Source organism: Narcine bancroftii, chromosome 8 (assembly GCF_036971445.1).
Source record: "Narcine bancroftii isolate sNarBan1 chromosome 8, sNarBan1.hap1, whole genome shotgun sequence".
Taxonomy (NCBI): domain Eukaryota; kingdom Metazoa; phylum Chordata; class Chondrichthyes; order Torpediniformes; family Narcinidae; genus Narcine; species Narcine bancroftii.
This window is the reverse complement of record NC_091476.1, coordinates 7,028,588-7,051,285: the sequence shown is the minus strand read 5'-3', so window position 1 is coordinate 7,051,285 and position 22,698 is coordinate 7,028,588. Positions and strand designations below refer to the sequence as shown.

The 22,698-nt window shown below is 39.9% G+C and overlaps 1 protein-coding gene and 1 long non-coding RNA gene across 6 annotated transcripts in view; one reads left to right on the top strand and one right to left on the bottom strand.

Moving 5' to 3' along the window:
* LOC138740320 (uncharacterized) overlaps positions 1 to 19,839 on the top strand; it is a 33,716-nt gene extending 13,877 nt beyond the window's left edge. Inside the window, exon 2 of the long non-coding RNA XR_011342823.1 lies at positions 19,249 to 19,839. This is a non-coding gene — a long non-coding RNA (uncharacterized lncRNA). The remainder of the gene's footprint in view (positions 1 to 19,248) is intronic.
* The window catches only part of LOC138740319 (sorting nexin-12), a 34,919-nt gene extending 12,649 nt beyond the window's left edge, over positions 1 to 22,270 (bottom strand). Inside the window, exon 1 of one of the 5 annotated variants that reach the window (XR_011342822.1) lies at positions 21,747 to 22,144. Coding sequence is in view for 4 of the 5 variants with exons in the window: in XM_069892804.1 (XP_069748905.1) it covers positions 21,747 to 21,914 (168 nt within the window). In the remaining variant the exon portion in view is untranslated. Of the gene's footprint in view, positions 1 to 21,746 lie in introns of all 5 variants that reach the window. The other 4 variants (XM_069892804.1, XM_069892807.1, XM_069892805.1 and 1 more) reach the window with 4 other exon arrangements.
* Between the last annotated feature and the right edge of the window lie 428 nt (positions 22,271 to 22,698).

Below are 22,698 nucleotides of genomic sequence, written 5' to 3'. Positions count from 1 at the left end.
AGGACTTCATAGAATCCATCCGCGATAACTTTCTTGACCAGCATGTTAAGGAACCCACAAGAGAAAATTCTCTCTTGGATCTAGTGTTGTGCAATGAGATAGGTAGAGTACATGATGTAATAGTCAGAGACCATCTGGGAAATAGTGATCATAGTATGATTGAATTTCTCATTCAGATGGAAGGGGAAATAGTTAGATCTAAAACTAATATATTATGCTTAAACAGGGGTGACAACCATAGGATGAGGGAGGAATTGGGCAGAGTGGACTGGGAGCACAGGCTAATTGATGAAACAGTTGAGGGACAGTGGAAGATTTACAAAGAAATATTTTGTAATGCTCAACAAAAATATATTCCTGTCAGGAAAAATGGCAGCAAGGGAGGGAAAAATCAACCGTGGTTAACAAAGGAAATAAAGGAGAGTATAAAATTGAAGGCGCAGGTGTACAAAGCTGCAAAGAGCAGTGGGAAACTGGAAGATTGGGAAAACTTTAAGAGACAACAAGGGGTTACAAAGCGGGTAATAAGAAATGGGAAAAAGGATTATGAAAGTAAATTGGCACAAAATACAAAAACAGAAAGCAGAAATTTTTATAAATATATAAAACGGAAGAGGGTGGCCAGAGTTAACATAGGACCCTTGGAGGATGAGAAAGGAAAACTGGTAGCAAAAAAATGAGGAAATGGTCGAGACATTGAACAAATATTTTGTGTCAGTCTTCACGGTGGAAGACACGTCCAGCATGCCCAAGTGCGGAGTTAAGAATGCGAATGTTGGGGAAGGCCTTGATAAAATAGTTGTTACAAAGGAAGTAGTGATGGAGAAACTAATGGGACTAAAGCCCGACAAATCATCTGGCCCTGATGATATGCATCCAAAAGTTCTGAAGGAAATGGCAGAAGTTATAGTTGATGCATTGGTGGTCATAGACCAAAATTCCTTGGATTCTGGGCAGGTCCCGGCAGACTGGAAGACAGCAAATGTCATGCCACTTTTTAAGAAGGGATGTAGGCAGAAGATTGGAAATTATCGGCCAATTAGCTTGACGTCTGTAGTTGGAAAAATGCTTGAAGCCGCCATTAAAGATAAAATAGTGAAACTTTTGGAATGTAAAGGTTCAATCAGGCAGACGCAGCATGGTTTTAGAAAGGGAAGATCTTGTTTGACAAATTTGTTAGGATTCTTTGAGGATATAATGGGTGCGGTGGATAGAGGGGAACAAGTTGATGTTGTATATTTGGATTTCCAGAAAGCGTTTGATAAGGTGCCGCACAAGAGACTTCTCAGTAAGTTACAGGAAAGTGGAGTCCGGGGAAATATATTGGCCTGGATTGAAAATTGGTTGTCTGACAGGAGGCAGAGAGTCGGGGTAAATGGGAGTTTTTCAGGTTGGCAGAGAGTAGTAAGTGGGGTGCCGCAGGGGTCGGTGTTAGGCCCACAACTGTTCATCATTTACATTGATGACTTGGAGGAGGGGACAAAATGTGGTGTAGCCAAGTTTGCAGACGACACCAAATTGAGTGGAAGAGCAAATTGTAATGAGGATGTGGAGAGTCTGCAGAGGGATAGAGTTAAGCTGGATGAGTGGGCAAAGGTCTGGCAGATGGAGTACAATGTTAGTAAGTGTGAGGTTATCCACTTTGGCAAGAAAAATAAAAGAGCTGAATATTATTTAAAGGGTGAAAAACTACAGCATGCCGTTTTGCAGAGGGACTTGGGAGCGCTTGTGCATGAATCGCAAAAAGTTAGGTTGCAGGTTGTAAGGTAAAACATCATGAGATGGGAATGTGTAGGGAGTTACCCTGTACAGGGCAGTAACAAGAAGGGGAGGTGTCCTTGTACTCCTGTTAGGTAAAACATCATGAGATGGGAATGTACGGGGCAGTAACAAGATGTGAATGCATCCTTGTACTTACAAGATAAGAGAGACATTGATGGATTGAGAGGCAGGAAGCTAGCAGGGAAAGGATAGCAACAGTTTTAGTCATTGGACAAGTAATGATATGATGATGTTCTAAGCACATATCCAAGGGTATAAAAAATCACCATTTTGCTGATAACGGCAGAATGCATTCTCCGACTAACATGTTTAGTCGCAAGTGTTACAATCCGGTAATAAAGAACAAAGAACCCTGATTTCGACTCAGCCTGGTGTTTGTCTCACTCATTCATGAACAAAGCAGACCTAACAAGGTGCAGCAGGTTATTAAAAAGGCAAATGGAATGTTGGCCTTCATCGCTAGAGGAATTGAATTCAGGAGTAGGGAGGTCATGTTGCAACTGTATAAGGTACTGGTGAGACCGCACCTGGAGGACTGTGTCCAGTTCTGGTCTCCATATTTGAGAAAGGATATACTGGCTTTGGAGACGGTCCAGAGGAGGTTTACTAGGTTGATCCCTGGGATGAAGGGGTTGACTTATGATGAAAGATTAAATCGTCTAGGATTGTATTCGCTCGAGTTCAGAAGAATGAGAGGAGATCTTATAGAAACTTATAGGATTATGAAGGGTATGGATAGGATAGATGTAGGAAGGTTTTTTGAGATGGCTGGGGAAACTAAAATGAGAGGACACAGTCTCAAGATTCGGGGGAATAGATTTAGGACAGAGATGAGGAAAAATAGTTTTTCCCAGAGAGTAGAGAATGTTTGGAATTCTCTAACCAGGGAAGTGGTTGAGGCTGCTTCATTAAATGTATTTAAAATTGGGTTAGATAAATTTTTACATGATAGAGGAATTAGGGGATATGGGGAGAAGGCAGGTAGGTGGAGTTAGGTCATAAATTAGATCAGCCATGATCGTATTGAATGGGGGAGCAGGCTCGATGGGCCATTTTTGGCCTCCTCCTGTTCCTACTTCCTATGTTCCTTAATACTCTGGTATTATTGTGTTTCCATGTATGCACTGACAATGGGATTTTTTTTTGTTTTCTTCATTCTTTCTGATTAATAGTATGTATAGAGGGGAGAGGTGGAGGGAAGGGTTCTCTTGATGTTTTGTATTTAGTATGATTGTCAAATATATACGAAATATAACCAAAAAATTGCATTAAAAACATACCAATAGTAATTGTTAAACCTTTGCTGATACCGGATTCCTTATGACACCAGAATAAAATTCAACAAACAGAAACCCAAAGCACAAAGATTGCTGGATGTGAGTAGCTTTCTTCCAGATCAATGAAAAGTAATGCATTGGTGTGGACTAAAACATCTTGAAAGTTTGACAGGAAGTTGCTTTTAGTGGAGAGTTAAGCAGTGATACCCCCTACAGTGGGACAATTCTATGCAAATATGCTAGAAGTCAAATTATGGCAGTAAAGTGTTAAGCTTTTTAAAATTAATTTTTTCAACAAATTGATTAACTGTGGTATACTTGAATTCCATCTTGGGTAGACAAAATTATTAAACCAATGATCATTAACTTTTAAATAAGGCAGAATTATTTAAAATGTAATAACTCATCTACTTCTTCCACTATAAAGCAGACGGTACTGCAGAAGTAAAATGGACCTACAATAATACCAATTTCAATTCCTGGAATCATTAGTCATGCAAATAGATTGCAATAGGCTGCATTGCAATCAAAATGATGCTTAAACCAAACCAAAAATTACTCTACACAAGACCAGGATTGTTTTTAATCTGTTGATGAGGATAAAGATTTTTTCCCCCATTCAGAGTGATCTCTCTGCTACTCAGACAATCAATGCGCTGCAAAATGAAAATTCACTTCTCAGAACTATAAAGTACATTTCAAATGGATTCTATTCTTCAGGGTCACATAGTTAGCGTAGCATCAAATCCAGAGCTGTCTGTGTGGCATTTGTATGTTCTGGTTTCAAAATGTACAGGGGTTGTAGGTCAATTGAGTACAATTGGGTGCCACGGGCTCATGGGCCAAAATGGCCTGTTACCATGATGCATGTATGTCTAAATATTCAGACCTTCAAAAGTTAGAAATTACTTCAGAAATCAAGGTGCAAATGGTGGAATAACATTCAGCAAAAAAAAATTTAAAAATCAAGCATTAGTCTTTTGCAGATTACCTATCATTCACTGATAATCCATAGTGGCAACAAGGGATAGTTATACACAAAATGGAACAGTCATGAACTGGAACTCAAAGTCCATCAGTCCTCAGTCAAAAGCATTGTATCACTGCAATTAGTCATTGCCAGAACAGCACTAGAAGAAACTCAATTGCAAATGCATTTTACCTTACAAGAAGTATGAATATTGATATCTATAGACCTAACTTGGTGAAGGAAGTACTAAAGAAATATGGTTCATTACTTTTAAATTTTAAAATCGATCTGACTAAATTTGACAAGTTTAGCAACAGGGTTCAGGGGACTTATTTTTGGCAGGGAAAGAGAATGAAAAAAAGACACTGCAGATTAAACTTGTTTATATACAAAGTGGACAAGGAAGACATTCCTATTCCAATCACTGTATCCTCAGTAATGCCTTTACCTCCAAGCCCACAGCGGGAATTTTGTCTTTATGTGATGCAACCTATCAGTTCTCTTAAAAGGAAATCAAAATGATAGGATTTATGACGAGTATATTAAAGATCAAAATGAGGAAAGTTGTGGGCTGAATTAATGGACTGGGTACAAAGTGATGGTGAAAGGCTTATATCTGAAGAATGAATTAGAGAAAAATGGTGGTCCATCTAGAACTGGAAGTCAGAGACAGTGAAGTGTACAGAGTTAACTACTGATTACAAATACTTGGAACCCGAAGTCTTGTTCTGAAGATAACAAGGTTATGAGACAGCATATAAAAAGGAGCCACTGTACAATTAGCACTGCTCTGTAGCACTTCATAAATGGTAGCATCAAGTCAAATCAGCTTCAAGGAAGAGAAGAAGACGACAAACCCTAGAGCAGACACAGAAGAAGAAGGAGAACATCTAGCTCTGCACAGAGAAATAGAAGATAAAGGGAATGGTCTGTACATAGATTTTTAAAAATTTCAAGAATATATGGAAGCAGTAAAAGAATGGCAGACAGGAGAATTTAATGAAATAAAAAAGAATAAAAGGTACAGAAGAAAAAGTGTTTAGATTAGAGATAGTCATGACAGAAATAGGAAAAAGAGTAGACAGAGTGGAAGAACAAGAAACAGCCATAGAAATGGAAGTGGACGACTTAAAAAGAAAATTGGAAGAAACTGATAAAAAAGTTAAAGAAACACAGGAGTTGTTAGCTCAGAAGATGGATGTAATGGAAAACTATAACAGGAGAAACAATAGTGGGCCTTAAGGAAGATGAAGAAGGCAAAGATATAAAAGAATTTATAAAAGAATGGATCCCCAAGGTCCTCGGAAGACCAGAATTACAGGAAGAAATGGAAATAGAAAGGGCACACAGAACATTAGCCCCTAAACCACAACCACCAAAATCCATTCTAGTAAAATTCCTGAGATATACGACAAGAGAAAATATATTGGAGAAGGCAATGAAAAAAAATGAGAGAAGACAAAAGCCACAGGAAAGCAAAGGTCAAAAAAAATTTTTCTATCCAGACACAAGTTTTGAGCTCCTGAAGAAGAGGAAGGAGTTTAACGCAGCAAAATCGATTCTATGGAAGAAAGGCTACAAATTGATGTTAAGACATCCAGCGATGCTTAAAATAGATATCCCGGGGCAGCAAAGCAGACTGTTCTCGGATCCGGAGAAAGCACGGGAATTTGCAGAACGCCTGCAAAACAGAAAGAGAGATGTAACAAGAACAAGAATGACAACAAACTTCATACAAAGAAGAAAAATAATGTATAAGTAAGAACTAAGAAGCGGAAGAAAAGGGAAGAAAGGAAGTAAGGGGGGAAATTAAGAGGGTGAACTTTATTATATGTGAAGATAAAAGTCTTTTCTGGAGGGGGCTGGGTGGGAGAGAATAACAATCACTGCGAAATCAGTTGACGCTTGCGAGCGGGTTCGCAATCCAAACGGAGAGGGGAGTTGTGATTGCCCGGCAAGGGACAAGGGGAAACTCAGAGGGGGGGGGGGGGACATTTGGGGTTAAGGGAATTTTAGATGTGGGAATAGTGGAAATATTTTATGTATTAGAAGTGTTGTTTTATAGTGTGTTCGAAAAAAACAGAAATGGATAAGGAGGAAAGGTGGCGATGAGGAAGCAGAAATGAGAGGTAAACAAAGTATGAAATGGCCATGCTGAACTATATGACTATAAATATTAACGGAATACATAACCAAATCAAAAGGAAGAGGCTGTTAAATTTACTGAAGAAAGAAAAAAAATAGATATAGCATTCGTGCAGGAAACACATCTAACGGAAGTGGAACATAAATTAAGGAGAGACTGGGTAGGGCACGTAACGGTAGCATCATATAATTCAAAAGCCAGAGGTGTAGCTATATTAATCAATAAAAAGGTACCAATCAAAATAGAGGAGGAAATAATAGATCCAGCAGGGAGATATGTAATGATAAAGTGTCAGATATATTCAGAATTTTGGAATTTGCTCCATGTACATGCACCTAATGAAGAGGATCAAATATTTATGCAAGATATCTTTTTGAAGATTGCAAATATGCAGGGGAATATACTGATAGGAGGGGACTTTAACCTTAATTTGGACTCAAAGATGGACAAAACTGGAAAAAAGACTAGCAGAAAGAACAAACTAACCAAATTTTTGGTTAAATCGATGCAGGAAATGCAACTTTTGGATATATGGAGGAGATAACACCCAAAGGAGAAGGAATACTCATATTATTCGGGTAGACACAAAACATACTCAAGGATACACCTGTTCCTGTTGTCAGCCCACATCCAAGGGAGAGTTAGAAAAACGGAATATAAAGCTAGATTGTTATCGGATCACTCACTCCTGTTATTAGCAATAGAGCTGGAGGACATCCCACCAAGAATGTATAGATTGAGATTAAACTCCATGCTACTTAAAAGACAGGATTTTAGAGAATTCGTTGAGCGACAAATTAAAATGTACTTTGAAATAAATACAGAATCAGTGAAAGATAAATTTATATCATGGGATGCAATGAAAGCCTTCATCAGAGGGCAGATAATAAGTTATGTAACTAAGATGAAGAAGGACTACAATCGGGAAAGAGAACAGCTGGAAAGAGAAATAGTAAGTACAGAAAAAGAATTAGCAACAAGGGAAGATACAACAAAAAGAGAATTTCCAGACAAAAAAATAAAATATGAAACACTACAAACATACAAAGTGGAGAAGAACATAATGAAGACAAAACAGAAGTATTATGAGCTAGGAGAAAAAACGCTCAAAATACTAGCTTGGCAGCTTAAAACAGAACAAACTAAAAGAACGGTATTGGCATCAAGGAAAAAGGACAAACAAATTACATATAACCCAACGGAGATCAATGAAAACTTCAAGGAATTCTACGAGCAATTATATCGAACTGAGAACGAAGGGAAAGAAGACAAAATAGATCAGTTTCTAGCTAAAATTGAACTACCGAAATTGCAACAAGAGGAGCAAAATAAATTAATAAAATCATTTGAAATAGAGGAAATACAGGATATATTAAAAAAACTACCGAACAATAAAACGTCGGGAGAGGACAGACTCCCAATAGAATTCTAAAATATTTAAAGACTTATTAATTCCTCCTCTCCTGGAAATAATGAACCAGATTGAAGAAACACAAAACATGCCAGATTCATGCAAAACAGCAATAATTACAGTAATACCAAAGACGGGGAAAGATCCACTAACACCAGCATCGTGGAGACCAATATCTCTACTCAACTCAGATTATAAGATAATAGCTAAACTATTAGCTATTACAGATTGGCCGACTGTGTACCAAAAATAGTAAAACTAGATCAAACTGGATTTATTAAGAAAAGACGAACAACGGACAAAATCTGTAAGTTCATTAACTTAATCCATGCAGTACAAGGAAACAAGACGCCAACAGTGGCGGTTGCCATAGACGCCGAGAAAGCCTTTAACAGAGGAGAATGGAATTATTTATTCAAAGTACTACAGAGGTTCAACCTACCAGAGAAATATATTAATGGGATTAAAGCATTATACAAGGGACCATTGGCGAAGGTGACAGTAAATGGATATATATCAAACCAATTTAAATTAAGCAGGTCAACTAGGCAGGGATGTCCACTATCTCCCTCACTGTTCATGTTAGCTATAGAACCACTGGCAGAACTGATAAGAACAGAAAATAAAATAAGAGGGATAAAAATAAAAAAGGAATATAAAAATCAGTCTATTCACAGATGACATCATAGTATACTTAACAGAATCAGAAATATCAATAAAAGAATTACATAAGAAATTGAAGGAATATGGAGAAGTATCGGGGTACAAGATCAACGCAAACAAAAGTGAAGTGATGCCAATGAATAATGCGGATTTCACAAAATTTAAGAAAGAATCAGTATTTAAATGGCAAACACAAGCAATCCGATACCTAGGTATTCAACTAGATAATAATCTAGGCCATCTATAAAAATTAAATTATCAGCCATTAATGAAGAAATTACAAGACGACTTAGAACATTGGAAAGATTTACCACTAACACTGATAGGAAGGGTAAATTGCATTAAAATGAATATCTTCCCAAGGATACAATACCTATTCCAATCGTTAACAATTCACCTAACAGAGAAATTCTTCAAGGAGCTAAAGAAAATAATAAGGAAATTCTTATGGAAAGGGGGGAAACCGAGGATAACGCAAGATAAATTAACAGAATGGTACAAACAAGGGGGCTTACAGCTACCAAACTTTAAGAATTATTATAGAGCACCACAATAAGATACAGATCAGATTTTTATCATACAAGGGAAAAACCATATTGGACCAGATTAGAACTAGATAAAATAGGGGATAAGGTACCTGAACATATACTATATAAGTGGGATGAAAAGCTGGTGCAACATGGGAATTCACCAGTACTCCACCATCTGTTCAACATTTGGAAGAAGATTCATGTAGAAAGGAAAAAAAAACAAATGATCAACTACCAATATTAATATTGACGCAAAATCAACTAACCTTTCCTTTAGAGAATGGGAGAGAAAAGGGATCAAAAGAATAGAAAATTGTTTTTCGGGAAATAAATTATTATCTTTTGAACAAATTAAGTGCAAATATGGTATAAAACACAGTACAATGTTTGCATACGACCAACTGAAAACCTACTTGAAGGACAAATTGGGAAGCAGGCTGAGGTTACCAGAAGGAAGCAATTTTGAATGCGTGATTACAGACACAATGATAATTAAAAGATTTATAACAAACATGTACATCAAACTGCAAGGAAAAGAGAATGAGGAAACAAGCTGTAAACCCAAACAAAAATGGGAAGAAGATCTAAACAAAGATAAAGAATGAAACATGGGAAAAGCTATACACCAGAACTTTGAGAAATACAATAAACATGAGGTTACGCATGATACAATATAATTGGTTACACAGTCTATACACCATGCCTCAACAGTATCAGATGTTTTCGCTGTAAGAAGGAAACAGGAACAACAGTACATGCAATTTGGGCATGTGAGGAAGTGGAAAAGTTTTGGGAAGATCTAAATCAGGTATTAAATAAAATCACAAAAATCAACATACCAAAAAATCCAGAGATCTTTCTTCTAAGTAATATAAGTAAAGAACTTGGCCTCGATTTGGATGGAGCACAAAAAAGATTCATTATGATAGCCTTAAAAAAATGTATTATGTCAACCTGGAAATTAGACGATAGCCTGAGAATACAGCAATGGTACATAGAAATGAATAAATGTATTCCACTGGAAAAAAATAACATATTATTTAAGAAATAACAGTATTCGAACAAATTTGGGAACTGTACATGGAACACAACAGAAGTCCTACCGCAGACCTCCACCCCCTAAAATGACAGAAGGAGAAGATGAAATGAACTGACCCAGTGTGTAAAAGTAGATGACACAAATTTCTTGTTTATTTTCATTGTGTGATGACATTGTTTAATGGGTTTAATGTATCATGTATGTTGAACATTGAGTGGGTGGGGAGGGGGGGGTGAAGGAGGGAGGGAAGGGAGGGGGGGAAAAGGGGAGAAAATGACACTGTGTGTATTCAAGAGGGAAATGTTTGTGTGTATTTTGGTCAGTGTGGTTCATAGTGTGGAAAATAAAAAAATTTTTTTTTTTTTTTAAAAAAAAAAGTCAAATCAGCACAGGACCCTGGATAGAAAGTCAGCCTTAACGAGCTAACCAATCTAAAAAAATCATTGAGTGTCAAAGATTTCATCAGGGCAAGGTTGGGCATGAATTTCAGTCAAAATCACATTATACTTTGGCAGAAATTTCTTTGAGAATGAAGCAAAGGAAAAGTGGGACAAGATTAGGCAAGCACCATGTTCAAGGATTCTGAATAAAGCTGAAGTGCAACAGCAGTTTACAAGGACATGTGCCTTTTCTTTGAGCTACTTATTTTATTGTGTGAACCCACATAAGGCAGTGGGAGCAGGCAACATACCAGATTGGATACTGAAGGTCCACACAAACCAAATGAGAGGTCTTTCTGGACACATTCAACACATCACTGTAGCAGTCCAACATCCCCATAGGTTTCAAAAAGGCTACCATCATCCCAGTACAAAAGAGGGCGACAATAATTGCCCAATGGCACTGACATTCACCATTATGAAATGCTTCAAGGGTCTGGTGATGGAACCCATCAAAAAGCACCTCAGAGATTCACGAGTTGAGGGGCCTTGCCTGTGTAGACTCGTAGCATGGAATGCTTCACTAACAAAATGGTATATCCTTGTCCCTTGACATCTTGGGAAAGATGCATCATGCACCAGGTTGCTACTCAGACTTCAGCTTGGCATTTACTGTCCCCTTGGGGGACAGGGTGTTCTGAATTTCGGATTTTTCCAGATTTCGGAAAGCCCACCTGAATTGTGCTGCCGTATCCACCCCCACCCCCTTCCAGTCGCCCAGCCGCCTCCCCCGACTGCGGTCCCTCGGCCGCCCGGACGATTCCCCCAACCGCCTCCCCCGACTGAGGTCCTCCCCCGGCCGCCTCCTCCGACTGAGGTCCTCCCCCAACCGCCGGTCCCCTGGCCGCCTCGCCCCCCCCCCCCCCGACTGAGGGTCGTCCTTTGAAGAAGACCGCAGGGCCCACCAGATGATAATTAAACGAATTTGATTTTGTGAAATAAGACTAGTGTGATGAAACAAGGAAGAGTGAAAGAACATGGACAAGAAAATGCTAGTTATCACTGTTGGATTATTTTTTCTTTTAGCCCTAGATCTTCTAGCTGAAGTGTTGGGAGTGATTATGCAATTCGTAAAAATACATTTTATAATTTAGGTTCTTAATTTGAATGTAGAGAAAAAAATTGAAGCCATTTAAAGTTAACCTAAGCATTCAAAATCTGGCGAAAATTCAGATTTTAAAATGCATTTCCAGCCTGACAATAGGAAGCACATTTACAATAACAAGTAGCCCAAATGTACAAAAAGTCCTTCTATAAATTACTGGCTAGTTTGACAAACTAACCTGATCTTGAGAGATTTTCTTGTCTGCACAAGAATTTTCCTGTGATGGTACAAAGTTATGACAAAATACTACATTAAAAGGAGAATCAAATGTTTGAATGCAACAAAGAAAAAATGCAAAATGAAATTCAAAGCAGCATTTACTTAGATTAATCCATCGTCATGTCACAAACTTGACTAATCAAAATTAGTGGTTTAGAACTTCAGGCACAACACTTTAAGCATTACGTACTGACAAAAAGAGTTGAGACTGTAACCATTACTGGGTTGGATTGGGAAATTTGACTCAATATTTTCTGTCAATAAACCTTTCTGCTTGACGTTACTTCTGTCAATTCAGCATGAATTAGCATCATTCCCTATGCCATGCAAGGGAATAATTAGGTTTTGTTAAGGTTTGAGGGTCATTACACATTGTGGAGTTATTGCCAGATACATTCAGTGCACCCAAATGAAAGCTATGGTAGGATGCAAGCACATTCTGCTACAAAGTAAACCACATACATTGTTGAATCCAAATCTGGTTGAAAAACATCCTACTGAGGCCACTGAAATGCAGGGCAAATAATGCACTCGTACATTGATTTTAAAATACCCAATATATTTGAAGTGACAGAACCAAGTACATTGAATGCTATCTTCACAATCCTCACCTCAAATACAAGTGAAATTCTAAAGACTAATGTAAAAAATATCCTCCACCTTCATTTCCTCCTTCACACTACATCTTCTTTGGCTTGGCTTCGCGGACGAAGATTTATGGAGGGGGTAAATGTCCACGTCAGCTGCAGGCTTGTTTGTGGCTGACAAGTCCGATGAGGGACAGGCAGACACGGTTGCAGCGGAAAATTGGTTGGCTGGGGTTGGGTGTTGGGTTTTTCCTCCTTTGCCTTTTGTCAGTGAGGTGGGCCCTGCGGTCTTCTTCAAAGGAAGTTGCTGCCCGCCAAACTGTGAGGCGCCAAGATGCACGGTTTGAGGCGATATCAGCCCATTGGCGGTGGTCAATGTGGCAGGCACCAAGAGATTTCTTTAGGCAGTCCTTGTACCTTTTCTTTGCTGTCACACTACATACACACATCACTATTACACTTGTATGGATTTTCTACTATGGTGTCATTTTTCTCAGGAAACAAATTATTCAATCCACCTTTGTTCTTCAATAGATTTGTACCTGCCATTTATTTCCCCATATCTAATAACACACTAAAGACTACCTTGAAGTTAAGAGCACAGAGGACCCCAAAACCCAACAGCAATAGATATTCACCAAGACAAATGGTTACTTAAACAAAAGTCGCTTTTAATTATCTTTAAACATAAAAACAGAATCACACTTTAACTTATCACTATTAACTTACTTAACCTAACAACCCCCTTCTAATTCTAAGTGCACATGTATGTAATGTGTGTGTAAATTCATATTAGCTTTTGGTCCAATCTCACTTCTCGTTCCTCCAAGTTCACTGGTTGCAGGCAATTCTTATACTGTGCACAGAATTTAACATTTATAAAGTTCACCAGGCTTTAGTGCTTGAAAGGTAAATGGTTACCACTCAGGAAGGTTCTTGTCAGTTTTCAAAGAGAGATTTGTTGTTCCTTTTACTTCCATTAGCCACTTCAGTGTCTTGCCGAAGAAATTTACCCCATCATGGTTCTCCAAGCAGGGGGGCGAGGCAAGATGGCATAGAGTCTAGACGTGCAATCTCGACCTCTCTGGCCAGACTTTTAAGTACCCATTTTTTAACTCTTTGTTTTCCAAGTTTAAACTTTTTAAATTTTAGTTTAAAGTATCAGGGAACTATTATGGCCACTAATGGTAAAAAGATTAAACCTCAAGTGCAGAAGAAGTTACATTTTCGAAGTGCTGAAGATTTGGGGCCTAGATAACTTGATACAGCCCCAGGCTTAATCTCTTCAGTGTCTAAACCTCAAAGACTGCCTGTGGGAGCTGAAAAAAGTGTCCACTACTCACCAAGTGAAGGATGGTGCTGGAATTACCTGTTCTCCGGAAGAAGGAGCGTGTTCCCAAGAAGTGGACCCCGATTTGGAAAGCCTTTCGATTTCAACGGAGGGAGCACGCAGGAAGACGACTCCATTGTTCGAAATGCATCAGGTAACATTTCAATCTGAAGAAATCGCTTACCTTCATGATTTCATGAAAAAACAATGAGATGCGGGGGGAGACCAGCGGCGACCCCCTGAGGAAGTCGGGATGCCGTCACTGGGAGTCCAGTCCCACAGTAAAACTTTTAAAATGCCTTCTGTTGAGTTGCAGCAGGAGCTGCAGTTACCTTGTTCTGCCACTACGTCAGAGAGAGCAGGGCTGAGCTTTTCTGACCTACAGTGTATGCAAATAAATGCAGTCATTCAGCCTCTAATGAATGAGATGATTCAAATGAATGCTAGTGTAAGTTTAGAATTGAATACAGTTAAAGCACGTGTGGATGCATCTTATGAAGAATTTTTTTAAATTCAGACTGCTTTTTCGGACTGTAAACAACAAGTGGCTTCTAACACAAAAAGAGTTGAAGGTTGAAAAATCAGTCATAGAATTGGGAGAATGCGAGAAGGAGCTAGAGAGGAAAATAGACTACTTGGAGAATCAAAGCGAAAGGAATAATGTGAAAATTGTTGGTTTGCCAGAAGGTGTAGAAGGACAAGATCTTCTTCGTTTCTTTAAAGACTGGATCCCGCAAGTATTAGGGCAAGAATTTTTCTCTGGGGGATTGGTATTGGAAAGAGCCCATAGAGCTCTAAGAAGAACACCCTCAGCTGGTCAACCACCGAGTCCGGTAATAATTCAATGTTTGAATTATTTGGACAGAGAAGCAATACTTCGACTAGCAGTGCAAAATGCGAGACAACGACAAACTCCGTTATTGATTCAGAATAGAGTTTTTTTTAAATCCTGATTTGAGTCAAGAGGTCATTCAACGTCGACGTTGATTTAATCCAGCTAAAGAAGTTTTGTGGCATAAAGGTTATAAGTCTACTTTTCGCTACCCTGCAGTGTTGAAGGTGTTTTATGGAGACTATCAATTTTGGTTTTTTGAAAATGATCGTGAAGCAATGATTTTTGGTGATTCATTGCCAAAGGACAATTCATAAGAGGAAAAAGACGTAGTCCACCATTATCTCCTAAAGAAAAATCTGGTTGTTCTGGAAACGGAAGAAATGGCAGTGTAAAAACAGGAATGGAAAGAGTCCAAGTTCTTCTGAAATGGAATCTTCAAGATTGGAATCTCTTGGATGAAAAGAAGAATTTTCTTTTTCTTTTTTTTTGTTATTATGATATTTTGATGTTATTCATTGTTTGGCTGGGGAGGGAAAGATTTGCTCTAAATTCTTTACTAGTCATCAGCCACTGGTGGGTGACCCACATCCAATTTTTGCTTAGGGGATTACTACCTTTTGGTAGTTTTTTTTGGGGGGTGGGATTTTCTTTTTTTTTCTTTATTATTTTTTAATTTTCATTTTAGTTAATTTTTAATTTGTGATATTTTTTCCTTATTGGAGGGCCTATATATGTTGATTTGAGTTTTTATATAAAGATATTATTGGTATTTAGTAATAATAGTATGTCAAAGTTGAGGTTTGCTACTTTTAATATTTGAGGATTAAACAGCCCGATTAAGCATAAGCGAGTCTTGGCGTACATTAAGAAAATGAAAATTGATATTGCTTTTTTACAAGAAACACATTTGAATGTGAAGGAAAGTATGAAATTAAAGAGGGACTGGGTTGGGCATGTATATTCTTCTTCATTTAATTCTAGGGCTGTACCAAGGAAAGCTGCCTCTGGACCTTTGTGATGCCACCATCATCACCCTGTACAAAACCAAAGGCGAGAAATCAGACTGCTCAAACTACAGGGGAATCACGCTGCTCTCCATTGCAGGCAAAATCTTCGCTCGGATTCTCCTAAATAGAATAATACCTAGTGTCGCCGAAAATGTTCTCCCAGAATCACAGTGCGGCTTTCGCGCAGACAAAGGAACTACTGACATGGTCTTTGCCCTCAGACAGCTCCAAGAAAAGTGCAGAGAACAAAATAAAGGACTCTACATCACCTTTGTTGACTTCACCAAAGCCTTCGACACCGTGAGTAGGAAAAGGCTTTGGCAAATACTAGAGCGCCTCGGATGCCCCCCAAAGTTCCTCAACACGGTTATCCAACTGCACGAAAACCAACAAGGTCGGGTCAGATACAGCAATGAGCTCTCTGAACCCTTCTCCATTAACAATGGCGTGAAGCAAGGCTGCGTTCTCGCACCAACCCTCTTTTCAATCTTCAGCATGATGCTTAAACAAGCCATGAAAGACCTCAACAATGAAGACGCTGTTTACATCCGGTACCGCACGGATGGCAGTTTCTTCAATCTGAGGCGCCTGCAAGCTCACACCAAGACACAAGAGCAACTTGTCTATGAACTACTCTTTGCAGATGATGCCGCTTTAGTTGCCCATTCAGAGCCAGCTCTTCAGCGCTTGACGTCCTGTTTTGGGGAAACTGCCAAAATGTTTGGCCTGGAAGTCAGCCTGAAGAAAACTAACGTCCTCTATCAGCCAGCTCCCCACCATGACTACCAGTCTCCCCACATCTCCATCGGGCACACAAAACTCAAAACAGTCAACCAGTTTACCTATCTCGGCTGCACCATTTCATCGGATGCAAGAATCGACAACGAGATAGACAACAGACTCGCCAAGGCAAATAGTGCCTTTGGAAGACTACACAAAAGAGTTTAGAAAAACAACCAACTGAAAAAACTCACAAAGATTAGCATATACAGAACCGTTGTCATACCCACACTCCTGTTTGGCTCCAAATCATGGGTCCCCAAATGCATCACCTACGGCTCCTAGAACGCTTCCACCAGCGTTGTCTCCGCTCCATCCTCAACATTCATTGGAGCGACTTCATCACCAACATCGAAGTACTCGAGATGGCAGAGGCCGACAGCATTGAATCCACTCTGCTGAAGATCCAACTGCACTGGGTAGGTCACGTCTCCAGAATGGAGGACCATCGCATTCCCAACATCGTGTTATATGGCGAGCTCTCCACTGGCCACTGAGACAGAGGTGCACCAAAGAAGAGGTACAAGAACTGCCTAAAGAAATCTCTTGGTGCCTGCCACATTGACCACCACCAGTGGGCTGATATCGCCTCAAACCGTGCATCTTGGCGCCTCACAGTTCGGCGGGCAGCAACCTCCTTGGAAGAAGACCGCAAAGCCCATCTCACTGACAAAAGACAAAGGAAGAAAAACCCAACACCCAACCCCAACCCACCAATTTTCCCTTGCAACCGCTGCAACCGTGTCTGCCTGTCCCGCATCGGACTTGTCAGCCACAAACGAGTCTGCAGCTGACGTGGACATTACCCCTCCATAAATCTTCGTCCACGAAGCCAAGCGAAAGAAGAAAAAGAAGAATTCTAGGGCTAAAGGTGTAGCAATTTTGATACATAAAAATTTATCTTTTGAATTACAATCAATGGAGGAAAAGGCAGGACGTATTCTTAAATTGAATTGTAAGATTTTTAGTGAATTTTGGACTTTACTTAATATTTATGCCCCAAATGCAGATGATGAAATATTTATTTCAGATGCATTTTTATGTTTGGGTCAGGCTAATGATAATATTTTAGTTGGTGGCGATTTTAATTGTGTTTTGGAATCTTTATTAGATAAATCTCCGAAGAAAGTTAAGAAATCTAAGATGGCAGTTCAGGTTCAAGCGTTGATGAAAGATCTTAATTTGGTAGATATTTGGAGACATCTTAATCCGTCAGAGAAAGATTTCTCCTTTTATTCATCTAGACATGAATCGATTGATTTTTTTTTTATAATCACAGTTGAATTTACCGATATTAGAGGATGCAGATATACAGGAGTTAGAAGAACAATTTACTGATTCAGAAATTAAAATGGCTATGCTGGAAATGCTGAACGGTAAATCGCCTGGTGATGATGGATTTTCGGTTGAATTTTATAAAATTTTTTAATGATGATTTATCTACAGTGTTTGGAGATGTATTACGTCAAGTTGGAGAACATTATGAATTACCTGAGTCTTGTTTTAGTGCTTTAATTACAGTAAACCCAAAAAAAGATAGAGATCCTTTGAAAGCATCTTCATATAGACCAATTTCATTGTTAAATCTAGATTATAAAATAATAGCTAGAATATTAGCGAATAGATTGGCTAAATTTTTACCTAAGTTGATTCATGTGGATCAAACAGGTTTTATAAAGAATAGATATGCTTCAGATAACATTTTGTGCATGATTAGTTTGATTAATAGATTTTGACAATCTTCAGATCACCCGATGGAGATATCCTTAGATGGAGAAAAAGCATTTGATAGAGTTGAATGGAATTTTTTGTATAAAGTTTTGGAGAAATTTAAGTTTGATCCTTTCTTTATTGGTTGGATTAGGGCTCTATATAGTAAATCGGTAGCTAGAGTATTGACGAACGGTTTGATTTCGGAACCCTTTAAGTTAACTCGATCAACTCGTCAAGGTTGTCCTTTATCACCAGCTTTGTTTGCGTTAGTGATTGAACCTTTAGCACAGCTGATAAGACAAAATACACAGATACAAGGTATGGTTCTCCAGACAATAACCTCTTTCTTTCAGGTCACCAGAGTTCCTTCTTGTTTCTCTTATTCAAAGTGAAACATTAGGCAGCCAGTACTCTCTTCTTGCATGAACCACAAGGGCTTTGACCAGGCAATCTTCCAAAATGGGGCCTTCGACAAGCTTGTCTTGTTCCAGTCCCAGCTGCTTCTGCTGGCTGTAACACTGCAGAACTAGTCTCGGAGTGTGTCTCCCACACACACACACACACACACACACACACACACACACACACACACACACACACACACACACACACACACACACACACACACACACACACACACACACACACACACACACACACACACACACACACACACACACACACACACGAAAGCCTGTTTGACTCTCTCTGCTTGCAACCACATGACCTGCTTAAAACAAATGATTCTTTTCCAGACAATCTGTGGCTCCAGCAAGATCTTTCGTCTATTGCCTTTTGTAAACAATCCATTAGTGAAGTCTCTTGAGCACTTTTCAAAGCTCTTGCATAAGCTCAGAGGCCCCAATATGTCTAGCATGGGGCAGAGCTCCAGTATTTCAAATAAGATCTGTTTTAAAGTGTTTGTATGTGACCTACTCTAACAAATCTTTCCCAATTTATCTCCCAAAAGCATATCTATATATTCTATATACTCCGTCACAAGTAAATTAACAAGGAATGCAAGCCTGTCATTGTACCTGGTTCTGCCGCACCCCCCCCCACCCCCCCCCCCCCTGCAAGTCTTGGGCTTTCCCAGAGTTAAAATTACAGAAAGAGCTTTATCCAAATACCATACAAGTCATAAATTCAATTTTAAGCAATATTCCATTTAAGATATTCAGGCAAATCATAGATTTCATTGCCCTAAGTCCTCCCTAATCATTAAAATCTTGGGAACAAAACTTGCAGCAAAAAAAAGGAAAGAAATGCCATCTTAATTCTTACACCCCAGCTATCCAAAAAATGCTTAAACACTTTGACAAAAAAAAAATTAAAATGTGTTTAGTTAATCCTTGAAAAGGTCCAAACTGTAAAGCTTAACCATAGGATCCTAATGACTGCACTTCTTTTCCAGGCTTATTGGTCCTTTCATACAGCACCACCTCAACTTCAGTATCAAGGCAGCCATAAAACTGCCAGCAGCATAACCAAAAGCAATCAGCTCTGGAGGCAAGACCACGAATTTGGATTCTCAACCAATTACACGAGACAACAAAAATTCTACTTCCTGAACACTTTATGGACTTTGCAGCCGATGAAGAAAAATCACCTCAAAAATCTTACTATTGTATGCTTTTTAAAAACAACCAACCATCTATTTTTGCAATTTTTCATCCCATTTTCAGTCCACTTCAAGCACACAAAGCCATGAAGTGCAACGTGTTACTGAAAATTCATTCTCTGCATTTCTGCCTGGACTTCTTCCCTGCAATGGTGCAGTGCAATGATGAATTTGGTGAAAGGTTTCACCCAGTCATTGCAACCATGGAAAAGTGGTGTCAAGGCAACAGGAATCGATCAATGCTGGCCAACTATTGGACACTGACAGGACAGGCATCAGATGCTGAGTATAAACGTTATTCAGCAACAAAACATTTTTAGGTCAGTTGAACTAATGCAATGTGTCAGTGTTATTATGTGATTAAATTAACCATTAGTGCATTTAGCATATTTAATGTTTCTCCTTCTTCCTACGTGATACAGCAAATCTGAAATTATCTTTGTCTTCATCTTGAAATTGAATATCAATCCTCAATTTTTTTTCCCAGGAACCATTTGAAAAAAAGTTGTTGTCCAGTGTCATCCAGCCCAACCAACCATTTTGCCATTAATTTGTATGTAATGCAAGACAGGGGTTAGGTTGTGGTCAAGAGAGAAAAGCAGCAACCTTACTGTCAAATCCACTCTGGAACAAATCTCATTCTTTGTGAGCAATTTTCCTAGTAATGGTTTGTTAAAAGATTAACAACTCAAAATGCTAAATCAATTCCTCTCTGCAGATAATACCAGACTTGGTGAACATTAACATTTTCAGATTTTGTTTAATTGGTAATTTTCTAAAAATTTTTTGGAAAGATCACTCTCAAACATGGTAGAAAGAAAATGCTAGATACTTAACTTCATAATTCTCATTCCCCAGCATTAATAGAATATAAAAAAAACGACTTAGGCAATTCTCAGGTCAGCACCTCAGTCTGCCACAATGCATCAAGCACAAAAAATGCTCTCCAGAATAGCCCAATTTGAAGTAAAGAAATTCGGCCAACAATAAAAAAAAAATCTCTACTCAATGACAAGTTGAAAAATCATACCAATATTGAAAATTCAGCAAAACAAATGAATGAGGGTATTAATAGCACTGTATTTCCTGGCATACTCAAGCTTTAGCATCTATTAATTTTGCAGATTTACACTTTAAACTCTCCACAGTACAGCCAAAACAAAAATACACCAAGACATCACACAGTTGTACCAAATCTGGTTTTTAAACGAAGTATGGAGCTGTATCTCAAACTGAGACCAAAAAAGTTTGAAAGCAATACATGTATTCACAAGACAAACACAACTGGACAGAGTACCATTAAATAATTTAGTTTCCAATGATATGAATTCCATTTCCAAAAAGCTTTAACTATTAGCATGGTTCTCCTCAAATAGCAGTAAATAGAAATAATTGACATTTCCTTGAAAAATATATCTTCCATCTCTGCCAGAAAGTTAAGTGAATGGGAAAGTGAGAGACAGCGCCTATCCACACAGGTACATCGCTTAAATGTCAGAAGGAGCGCAGGTTGCACTGATCTGACGCTCCTTGAAATCCCTCCAGTCTCTTTGGAACTCACTAATTATGCTTGAGGCATAACCCACGCCACTCAAGACCGATTGGGGGAAGTGTTGATTCTGCAATGTCCACACACAATAACACTTAAAAGAAGTGCTTAAATAGTATGGAATACCAAATTTATCTCTCAGTCAGCAGGGGTGGGAAGGGACACCCCTATCCTCCCCCACCCCTCTATTCCCACCCCCTATTCCCCCAATTCCCACCCACCCCTATCCCCCCAATTTCCCCCACCCCTATCCCCCCAATTTCCCCCACCCCTATCCCCCCAATTTCCCCCACCCCTATCCCCCCCACCCCTATCCCCCCCCACCCCTATCCCCCCCACCCCTATCCCCCCCACCCCTATCCCCCCCACCCCTATCCCCCCAATTCCCCCCACCCCTATCCCCCCTAATTCCCCCCCACCCCTATCCCCCCAATTCACCCCCCACCCCTATCCCCCCAATTCACCCCCCACCCCTATCCCCCCAATTCACCCCCCACCCCTATCCCCCCAATTCACCCCCCACCCCTATCCCCCAATTCCACCCCACCCCTATCCCCCCCAATTCCCCCCCCACCCCTATCCCCCAATTCCACCCCACCCCTATCCCCCCCAATTCCCCCCCCACCCCTATCCCCCCCAATTCCCCCCAAGACCCGTGGGAAGAGTGCAGGCCGCGACTGCAGCCTGGAACTCGATTTGTAGCCTCTGGCTGCCAGGCGCCGGGTGGGAGCGGGACACGTACCCTCATTCGGACCTCGTAGGTGGTGTACTTGCTCCTGCCGACGCCGATGGTCTGCGGGTTGAAGATGTCGATCTCCAGGAAATTGCTGGGGGGTCCGTAGGCGTCGTTCAGATCCTGCGGCTTGCTGTGCAGTCTGCGGGTGTCGGCCACCCCGAGCGCCTCCGCCATCTTTCAGCCCGCACCGGTTCAAATGTTACGGCCAGCGGCCGGTCTCCGGCGTTTTCAATGCAAAGATTGCCAGACTCCACCCGCAGCCGGCATAACCCAGTCACGCAACGTCCACCTTCACATCTTGCGTCTTCAGCGGTCCTAAAATCGGGGCGGGCCCAGTGCTCGAACCCGTGACGGTGCATCGATCAACATCCACCGCCCCGCTGCCGAAGAGGGAATTTGGCCATTCATGGCGCAGGGCGGCCACTTCGGAAGACTCGGATATTCATGTGACAGGGTTCTCGCACACTGAGAAGGCACTGCCACTCGGGAACGTCGGCTATTCAGGTCACGGGCCGCCGCGTGGTAAATTGATTATCCATGGCTCAGGGTTGTGCCTCGCCGTGTCGTGATTTTGGAGGTGGGTTATTCCGATTCTGGGTGAAAGGTTGGTCTGAACAACCCATTGCATTATTGCTACCTTTCTTTCTTGGAACTGAACGATTGGTTTCTTGAGCAAAACACCTTTAAATTAATCCCTTTAGATGAGGTTTTATGGCGATTCCAACCTGTGGAAATATATTAACATTTATAAAATTTTCTGCAACAAAAATAACTTAAAAGTTAGACTAATTTCACCTTGCATCTCAATGAAAAACATAACCCTTTGAAACAGTATTTGCTGCACGACTAAGACACTTTGAAGGTCTCTCTCCTCATCCCTTTGTACCTGACCAAAATAAAAGATCTATTACTGAGACAGAAAGAACATTTATGATTCTCTTTCCTCCACTATAATACA